At 52.3% G+C, this 9,522-nt stretch overlaps 1 protein-coding gene across 1 annotated transcript; it reads right to left on the minus strand.

Annotated features, from left to right (window-relative positions):
* Positions 1-3,742: 3,742 nt before the first annotated feature.
* Positions 3,743-4,708, minus strand: LOC309452943 (olfactory receptor 14J1-like; the record flags this gene model as incomplete). Its single annotated transcript, XM_082077594.1, has 1 exon — positions 3,743-4,708. The coding sequence occupies one exon, from the start codon at positions 4,706-4,708 to the stop codon at positions 3,743-3,745; it is 966 nt and encodes a 321-aa protein (XP_081933720.1).
* Positions 4,709-9,522: the final 4,814 nt, after the last annotated feature.

The following is a 9,522-nucleotide window of genomic DNA, read 5'->3' on the forward strand; positions in this document are numbered from 1 at the left end:
GTAGGAGAGCAACTGCTGAAAGACTTTACCTGCCTGAAGCTCAAAGCAGAGTGAGAGCTGAGAGGCTCTGAATGAGCCAAGAGTGAGAGGTGAAGAACCTCTGGGGAGCGATGGAAAGTGCAAATGTCCAGCCAGGCTTCTGAAGAGATGAGTTCAGACACGGTGAGCTGGGGAAGGACAGGTGGAAACTCCTGGATGTCCAGGGGATTAAATACACATAGTGATAGACAGAGTTCTGGCACTGCAAGCACAGGGAAAGGCCAACGTTTCATCTCCCACAGTCCATACACATTCTGAAAATTCATATTTTGGAAGGATAGAAATTCCACAGACATTTTATTGGAAATTTTGAATTATTTATTCTGATGAAAAAAATCATGTGGATTTTTTTTTTGTTCTTTTTGTTTTTGGTTTAGTTTGGTTTTCAAGGTTTGAGGGGAGTTCTCAGGTTTTCGGGCTGAGCTCCATGGTCTCACTATAAGCACCCAGTGCAAACCTCGAGAGGCCCCCGTGTACCTGAGGTGTTTGCCTGGGACGGGCAGGTATCAGACCAGACTGATAGAGCCATGGTGCTTTCGTCATTTACATCTGGTATTCAAGTCTTGAGTGCTTAATTAGGTAAGTTTCAGGACTGTAGGTAAAGAGGCAGGTGTGTGAGGAGCACGTAGAAGATGTGATAGAAGAATTTTCCAGTTGATATAATAGAATCATTTCATTGGAAGAAACCCTCAGGATCATTGAGTCCAACCACCACCTAAATCTAGTACTAAACCATGTCCCTGAGAACCTCATCTAAACGCCTTTTAAACCCCTTCAGGGATGGTGTCTCCCCCACTGTCCTGGGCAGCCTGTTCCAATGCCTGACAACACTTTCTGGGAGGAATTTTTTCCTGATATCCAATCTAAACCTCCCCTGATGTAACTTGAGGCCTTTTCTTCCTGTCCTATCACTTGCTACTTGGGAGAAGAGACCAACCCTCTCCATGTTCAACCTCCTTCCAGGCAGTTGTGGACAGTGACAAGGTCTCCCCTCAGCCTCCCGTTCTCCAGGCTGAACAGCCCCAGTTCCCTCAGCCGCTCCTCATCACACTTGTGCTCCAGACCCTCACCAGCTCTGTTCGCTCCTCTGCACTCTCTCTGGTGCCTCAATATCCTTCTTATGATGAGGAACCCCAAACTTAACACAGGATTCAAGCTGCGGCCTCACCAGCACCAAGAACAGTGGCACAGTCACTTCTCTAGTCCTGCTGGCCACACTATTCCTGATACAAGCCAGGATGCTGGTGGCCTTTTTGGCCACCTGAGCACACACAGGCTCATGTTCAGCCAATTGTCAATCAACACCCCCTGATCCCTTTTCACCAGGCAATTTTCCAGCCACTCTTTCCTGAGCCTGTAGCGCTACCTGGGGTTTTTGTGACCCAGCTGCAGCACCTGGGATTTGGGCTTGTTAAACCTCAGACAGTTGGTCTCAGCCCAATGATCCAGATGGTCCTGGTCCCTCTGTACGGCCTTTCCATCCTCCAACAGATCAACAGTTCCACACAATTTGGTGTCATCTACAAACTTATTAAGGGTGCATTCGATCCCCTCATCCAGATCACTGACAGAGATTAAATAGAACTGGCCCCAATACTGAGCCCTGGAGACACCACTCCTGACTGGTCACCAACTGGTATTGTCTCCGTTCACCACAACTCTTTCGGCCCGGCCCTCCAGACAGATCTTTACCCATCACAGATACACCATCCAGGTCATGAGCTGCTGCTTCTCCAGGAGGTGCTGTGGGATACAGTGTCAAAGGTTCTACTGAAGTCTAAGTACACAACACCCACAGCCTTTCCCTCGTCTACTAGTTGGGTCACCTTCTCATAGAAGGAGATCAGGTTGGTCAAATAGGACCTGCCTTTCATAAACGCATGTTGACTGGACCTGATCACATGGTTCTCTTGTAAGTGCTGTGTGATGTTACTCAAGATCATCTGCTCCATGACCTTGCCCATCACCTAGGTTAGACTGACAGGTCCGTAGTTCCCCAGATTGTCTTTCTGGCCCTTCTTGTAGATGGGTCTCATGTTGTCAACTTCCAGTGAACTGGGACCTCCCCAGTTAGCCAGGATTGCTGGTGGGTAATGGAAAGTGGCTCAGTGATCCCCTCGGCCAGCTCCCTCAGCACCCTTGGGTGTATCCCATCTGGCCCCATAGCCTTGTGGGTGTACAAGTGGTGTAGCAGGTCACCAACCATTTTCTCTTGGATTATTAGGGCTTCATTCCGCTCCCTGTCCCTGTCTTCTGGCTCAGGGCTCTGGGTACCTGGAGCAGAACTGTTCTGACTATTGAAGACTGAGGCAAAGAAGGCATTTAGTACCTCAGCCTTTCCCTCATCCTCTGTCACTGTTTTTCCCTCTGCATCCATCAGGGGATGGAGACTGTCCTTAGCCCTCCATTTGTTAATGACAGCAGTACCCAGGTGTAGCTCTAGTTGGGCTTTGGCCCTTCTAGTTTTCTCCCTCCATAACCTCACAGAATTCTTCTATTCCTCCTGAGTAACCTGCCCCTCCTTCCAAAGTTTCCTCCCATGCTGTCCCTGGAGATCCCCTGAGCTCTGCTGGGTGCACACAGTTCCTCTTCACGAGACCATCTGCAGTCATTCCTATTGCAGGTGGGACAGCAACAGACAGATAAGTCCGAGACCTGTTACAACCTTCTTGGACATGTGCAAACAAGAAGGAAGCTCTTAGTTCAGTCCTTGGTCCCTAACACACCCCCCTGGGACTCTGAGCCTGTCCCCCTGAATCCATCAAGAACCCCAAAAGAGCAGGAGTCCTCCTGAGGGAGCAGCACCTGGGCTGTATTCCTGACACCAGCTTTGGAAGAGGCGTCCAGTCTTCTGCCCTGCCCTGAGGAGCCCCTGTGTTTATGGTGCTGTTTGCACAGACACAGCTCTGATCAAGTGGTTCCCATGGCTTGCTCCTGTCTGCAGCCTCAGGGATGCCACTGTAGGGACAACAGGACTGTCTCAAGTTACATGAGACCTTAGGAGCCCCACAAATCCAAGGGCACAGCCATTTGTTTTAAAATTGCCTTTCCAATCCTGCCCCATCCCCACTTCAAAATTCAAAGAGTGGATGTGTCAGTGTGTTCTTGGTCATGTTTGCACACAAAGGTTAGAAGGACAGGAGTGATATCCATAGATGACCAGTAGGCAGTGTGTGATGTGACTGCAGACCAGTATCTGCTCTCCTCCAGTCTCCTGTGCTCCAGTTCCACTGCAGGTTCAACAAAATCGATGTCTTTCTGAGGAGACACCAGCACTGAAAAGGCAGCATCCTGCTGTTATCCTTGGCCATGGCTCCAGGGAAGCAGCAGCCTCGAGTCACAGGCAGCAGAGAGGGAGTGACAACTGAGGTGCCCATGAGCAGCCCCAAGGCCACCAGGGCTGCTCCTCCATGGGGCAGCGTTTGCCTCCTGGACCCTCCTGCATCCTGGGGCTGATCCCTCAGCTCCAGAGGAGAGTGAAGAGATGGGACCTGAGACAAAATGTTTTCAACTGCTTTATTTATTTAGTTTATAAAAAACAAAGGAGTGCATATACATATGTACATGATGTCTTTGGTTCAAGTAAAGACACATAGGAGGTCAAGAATTTTATTATTACAGACATGAACCAAATCACAAAGCCCAGAAAAAGCACTATTGAAAAATATAGATACATATGAAGAAAAGTTAGTCCTGGCTATTTCTATTGCAGCCCTAGTGAGATGAAGTGCACCTTATAAACCTGAAGGAGTGAGTGTTGAAATAGTTTCCTCATGGCTTCCTTGAGTTCCTGGTTCCTCATGCTGTAGATGAGGGGGTTCACTGCTGGAGGCACCAAAGAGTACAGAACAGAAACCACCAGATCCAGGGATGGGGAGGAGATGGAGGGGGGTTTCAGGTAGGTGAACATGGCAGTGCTGAGGAACAGGGAGACCACGGCCAGGTGAGGGAGGCAGGTGGAAAAGGCTTTGTGCCATCCCTGCTCAGAGGGGATCCTCAGCACGGCCCTCAAGATCTGCACATAGGACACCACGATGAACACAGAACACCCAAATGCTAAACAGAGACTAACCACAAGAAGCCCAAGTTCCCTGAGGTAGGAGTGTGAGCAGGAGTGCTTGAGGATCTGGGGGATTTCACAGAAGAACTGGCCCAGGGCATTGCCCTTGCACAGGGGCAGTGAAAATGTATTGGCCGTGTGCAGCAGAGCATTGAGAAACCCAGTGGCCCAGGCAGCTGCTGCCATGTGGACACAAACTCTGCTGCCCAGGAGGGTCCCGTAGTGCAGGGGTTTGCAGATGGCAACGTAGCGGTCGTACGACATGATGGTGATAAGACAATACTCTGCACCAAGCAAGAAAAATACAAAGAAGACCTGGGCAGCACACCCTGCATAGGAAATGACCCTGGAATCCCACAGAGAGTTGGCCATGGATTTGGGGACAGTGGTGGAGATGGAGCCCAGGTCGAGGAGGGCGAGGTTGAGCAGGAAGAAGTACATGGGGGTGTGCAGGTGCTGGTCCCAGGCTATGGTGGTGATGATGAGGCCGTTGCCCAGGAGGGCAGCCAGGTAGATGCCCAGGAAGAGCCAGAAGTGCAAGAGCTGCAGCTCCCGTGTGTCTGTGAAGGGCAGGAGGAGGAACTGGGTGATGGAGCTGCTGTTGGACATTGGCTGCCTGTGGGCATGAGGACCTGTACAAGGAGGAAAAGGCAGTGACAAGTTAGGGGAGAGTTCTCTGGGGAAAATATCATGTTGTTTCTCATGGAAAACCCCCTCCCTGATGGAGGGATGTTTCTGCGCATTCTCTCTTTCTACCAAGTGACAAAAATCTGTTCATCACAGCTTAAAAGACAGCTTGGGCATCTGGTTTCCATGAACACTGCTCTGTGGCAAGACCCCTTGAGTTAATGTCAGAACAAGAAGTGACCGACACTCGCACCCCAACCCCAGGGAGCAAGAGCAGCAGGGACAGGTGGAGAAACAGGGAAGGACACTGCAGTGCTACCAGAAAATAAAGCAAGGACAGAAAGGCAGACGGGCATGCTGTGGAACCTTCTTCTGACCCGGCTGTGCTGCTGCCACTCACATAATGACACTGGAGAGCAAGTACTTTTAGCACCTTTTTTGTGTACCACGTTGCAGGAACCCTTCACCTGGAGGTCCGGCTCCTGAGGTGGAGACTCGTGACCTGGACCCCATGGCTTTGGGGCAGAGGGTCTGCTGGGGAGGAGAGGAGACCAGGGGTTGCACTGGGAAATGTGTCTGCACTGCGGGGGATGGAAGGTGGGTCCTTAATCCTGTCTCAAGCGTTTCAGGTTGCAGCTCCCTCTCCCTGCCCATGTCTGTGCTGCCTGCAGCTGTGTGTCTGTCCCTGGTCTGCTCCCTGTCAGTGTCACAGACCCCGTCCCACCCGCTGTGTGCTCAGCTCTGTCCTGCTCACACCTCCTGGCACTGCCCAGGGGCAGCTCTGTGTGTGCAGGGGCTCAGGAGCAGCTCAGACAAGTCCTAATGAGAACTGGGGTCTCAGTGTCTGCTCCAAAGAGAGAAAGAAATCCCCATCTCCCACTGCACACCCAGACGAGCAAGAGTGGAAAACTGAAAGCACAGACTCCTTCCCTTGCAGCTGTTGCTGTATCAATGTTGTTGTTCAGAAGGACCCTCTGCCATATCTGTGGGGGATCTGGAGCTCTGAGCAGCCCTGACCCACACAGCCCCCTTCAACCCCACAAGCTCCCTGCCTGCCCTGCCGGGGGTCGCTCCTTCCCCCCACAGCTGCTGCCATGGGATCTCCCGGGCAGGCTGAGCGCTGACCCTGGCAGGCGGCAGAGTCCCTGCCCGGCACAGCCCTGGGGTGCCGGGACCCTGCTCTGCAGGACAGCCCTGGGCACCCCTGGGTGCTCACCCGGCTTCACAGTGTTCAACATGGCCTGACAAGAGCCCCGTCCTTACAGATCCACCAGCTGTGCCTGTGCCAGTTTCAGGAGATGCCTCCAGGAGCTACAGCTGCACTGCCCTGCACCAGAGACTTACCATGGCAAGGGCTGCAAAGGTTTCTCCTCCAGTGAGCTCTCAGTCACCCTCCCAGTCCTGACCACCTTTAATCTCTCTCTGCCTTGCTCGTCTCCTGAGATCCCCAGGCAGAGCCCTCAGCCCTGCTGCGTGTGCAGAGGAGCTGCTCCTGGGCAGAGCTGTCTCTCTGCAGCGCTGCCGCTGCCATGAGCTCCCTGTGTCCCAGGAGCCCAGCCCAGCTCAGCAGCACAGGAGCAGCACAAGGCACTTTAATGACCCCTCTGGTGGGTTTGGTTCTGAGTCCATGGACCTTCAGACCCTGGAGGAAGGTGATGAAACTTCTCAAGAAGTCAAAGTTAGATTCAAACTTCAAAGTTTCTTGTAATGTTAACAGGTCTCACTGAGGGAACCTACTGAGAAACAATATCCAGGTTTGGTTAGGGAAGAAAACTGGAGGTCAGGAAAAGCAAAGTAAAGATGTCTCTGATGCTGTGGAAACCTGGTTGTGTTTCTTTAACCAAAAGCCAAGCCCTGACCTTGTACCACGGGAAGTCAGATCCTGTCCCTCCCACATTACCCAGGGCCCTTCCTGGGCCAGTGTGATGTGGGGCTGTGCAAGGCCAAGGGCAGGACTATGGTCCCACACCTCCCAGGTTCCTGGCTGGGACAAGGAGGCCATGAGGCCCCTGTGCTGCAAGGACAAGGTGTCTCCTCACAGGCATCAGAGGTGCAGACAACAGCCACAGCCCAAGGGAGAAGGAGCTCATGTCTAGTGGGGCTTTCAGCCTCTTTCCATCCAGTGATCATCTCCATGACAGCCTGTCCTGTGCTGTGGCATCCCCTGCACCTCTGTCCCTGCAGGCTGGAGACATCCCCCCTCCTGCCCCACCTTGCTCCTGCCTGAGCATCTTCCTTCCTTTGCTGAGGTCTCTCCATCCTCCCCAGCTGTCCCTTGAAGCACAAAGCCTTGGGCTGATGCAGACGCCCTCTGCTGACCTGCTCCACCACAGCACTGCCCTTCCATCACATTCCTTTCTGCTCATGTCCAGCCTGGACCTCCCCAGCTGCACTTTGGCCATTATTTCTTTCTCATGCTCTTTCCCACTATGCAGAAACCTCCACCACCTCTGAAACTGCCCTTCAAGCACTCTCAGGCTACTCCTGCACTGCTGCAGCCTCCCCAGCACTGCTGGGCCAAAGCAGCCCAGGTCCCTCAGCACCCCACCCCATGTGCACAAGGTGCTGAACCTGCCTTGGCACAGCCCTGCACTCTCCAGTTCCTCCCTGCTGCTCCAAACTGGGAAGCCGCACACTGGCACACACCCGTGTGTGTGGGTCACACCAGTGCTGAACCGAATGGGATGAGAACTGCAGGTGTCTGGGTCCCCACGCTCCTCCTCATGCAGCCCCGTGTGCAGCTGCCTTGTTCATGGTGAGCGTGCACCACGGGCTGGTGTGGGGACCTTGTAGTGCCCAGGCCCTTCTCCTCAGGGCCACTGCTCAGCGTGTCAGGTCCTGCTCTGTCCTGATCGATGGGGTTATTGTGCCACCCTGATACAGCACTGCTTATTTCTCTTTGTTCAAATTAGAGACCTTTCTGTTGGGGAATCCCAGGCTTTCTCAAGGTCTTGACCCTCCTTTGACTGAAGCTCCATTTGCTCAGCTGCTAAGATTTGCATGCAGATTGTTTATGCTGCTGGGTTGTCTCTCCCAACATAACAGTATGACGAGTTATAGGACACTATAAATACCATCTCCTGTAGAAACAGTAGGGTCTTGGGGCTCTGGTGCTCATAATACTGGAGATCTGGATTTAGAGAGCAAGTTTCCCTTTAAGTGGTAGAGCAGCAGGAATGTGTGGAGCTCTGCCTGGGGACAGACAATGTCAGATGAAGGTTGAGGAGTCAGCATGGGAGGGCAGAACAACATGGGCAGTGTTGTGGTGACTGGACATCAGCTACAGACTCACTGGTGAGGAAGAGGAATGAGATGAGGCCTCCTTCAGACAAATGAAAGAAGCCTCATGTTTCCAGGGCTGTGTCTTCGTGGCAGACCTGAGATATCCCAATATCTGCAATGTACCAGCCATCCAGGAGGGTTACGAGCTCATTGACAACATCTTCCTGACACGGGTGGCTGAGGAGTCAGTGGGGTGAGGTGCCCTGTGGGACTTCACACTTACAAACCAGAAATAGTTGGTCAGTATAGAACAGTCAGGGATGGGAAAGTGGAGCTGAGGCTCCTGGGAGATGAGAACAAGGCCAAGAGCAGGATTTCAGGAGAGCAGGATTTGGCTGCTGAGGGACCTACATGAGTCCTATGGGATATGACCTTGGTGTCTGCAGTGCTTTTTCTCACCAGGATCTGGAACTGGGAAACAAGAAAGGGCTGGTGAGGGATGTGAACATCAGTATCCAGCTTGTTTGTTGTGACCAGGAAACAGGGGGTCCCAGGCACCAGAGGGGAGGGAGGAAAGCCAGCAGCAGAGCACAGGCTGGTGGGATCCAGAGGAGAAGACTTGGACATACTGGGGGATGACGGCCAATAAAGGTGGTGACATGGAAGTTGGTCTGAAGAGTGAAGGAGCTCAGGAAATCTGATCAGCCTTACAGGACAGCCTGCTCCAAGCACAAGAATGATCTCTTAAAATACCCATGAAAAGAACCATTTATCTCGTGAGACTGTTTGCCTGAACTGTTGGAGCTGCAGGGCAGAAAGGCAACACACAGGAGGTGGGAGCAGGGGAAGCTGCAAAGGAGGAATTTAGAAACCTTGTCCATGGATGTGGGGATGATGACAAAGCTGTCCTGGACTTGATACCTGTACCTGAAGGGCACCAAGATTAGCTGACGGAGCTTCACTTGCAGTAGAAGAATAGACAGGGTCATCATGGGCCTGCTGCTGAACTTCATAAGAGTAGAATCAGACAGAACCGAGGTTCTTCATGGCTTCTTTGCCTTCGTTTTCACCAGCAAGGTCTCCTGGGCCTTTGTTCCTGAAGGCAGGAGTCTGGAGAACACCCAGCAGTGGATGGGGCTCAAGTCAGGGGTGACCTGAGCAAACTCAGACACCATTACAGAACAGGAGATGGGTCACTTGACCAGCTCCTGAACACAAGTATCGCTGTGCTGTGGCACCTGAGATTGCCCAGAGAACCCACCTTTGATCCAGAGGAGTGTGACTCCTCTTGAGGTGTTCTGGACTATCTCCTCATTCAAGTGGTGATTTAGGCACCCACTTTTCTGACCTATTCAGTCTTCTCAGGACACGTTCCACATCCATATGAACAGGAGAGTGGTTGTACCACCTGTTCCGGAAAGGGAGGAAAGGGTGAACAGGGACAAAAATAGAATAGATTTGGCTTTATTGCTCTTTATTATGGAAATGCTCTCTGTTTGGCTATTCCTGAAATCTCTCTAATCATCCACACCAGGCTCGAAGCCTCTAGGAAAATGCAGCACAGAGCCTTGGTT

Source organism: Streptopelia decaocto, assembly GCF_964273445.1.
Source record: "Streptopelia decaocto genome assembly, contig: HAP1_SCAFFOLD_58, whole genome shotgun sequence".
Lineage (NCBI taxonomy): Eukaryota > Metazoa > Chordata > Aves > Columbiformes > Columbidae > Streptopelia > Streptopelia decaocto.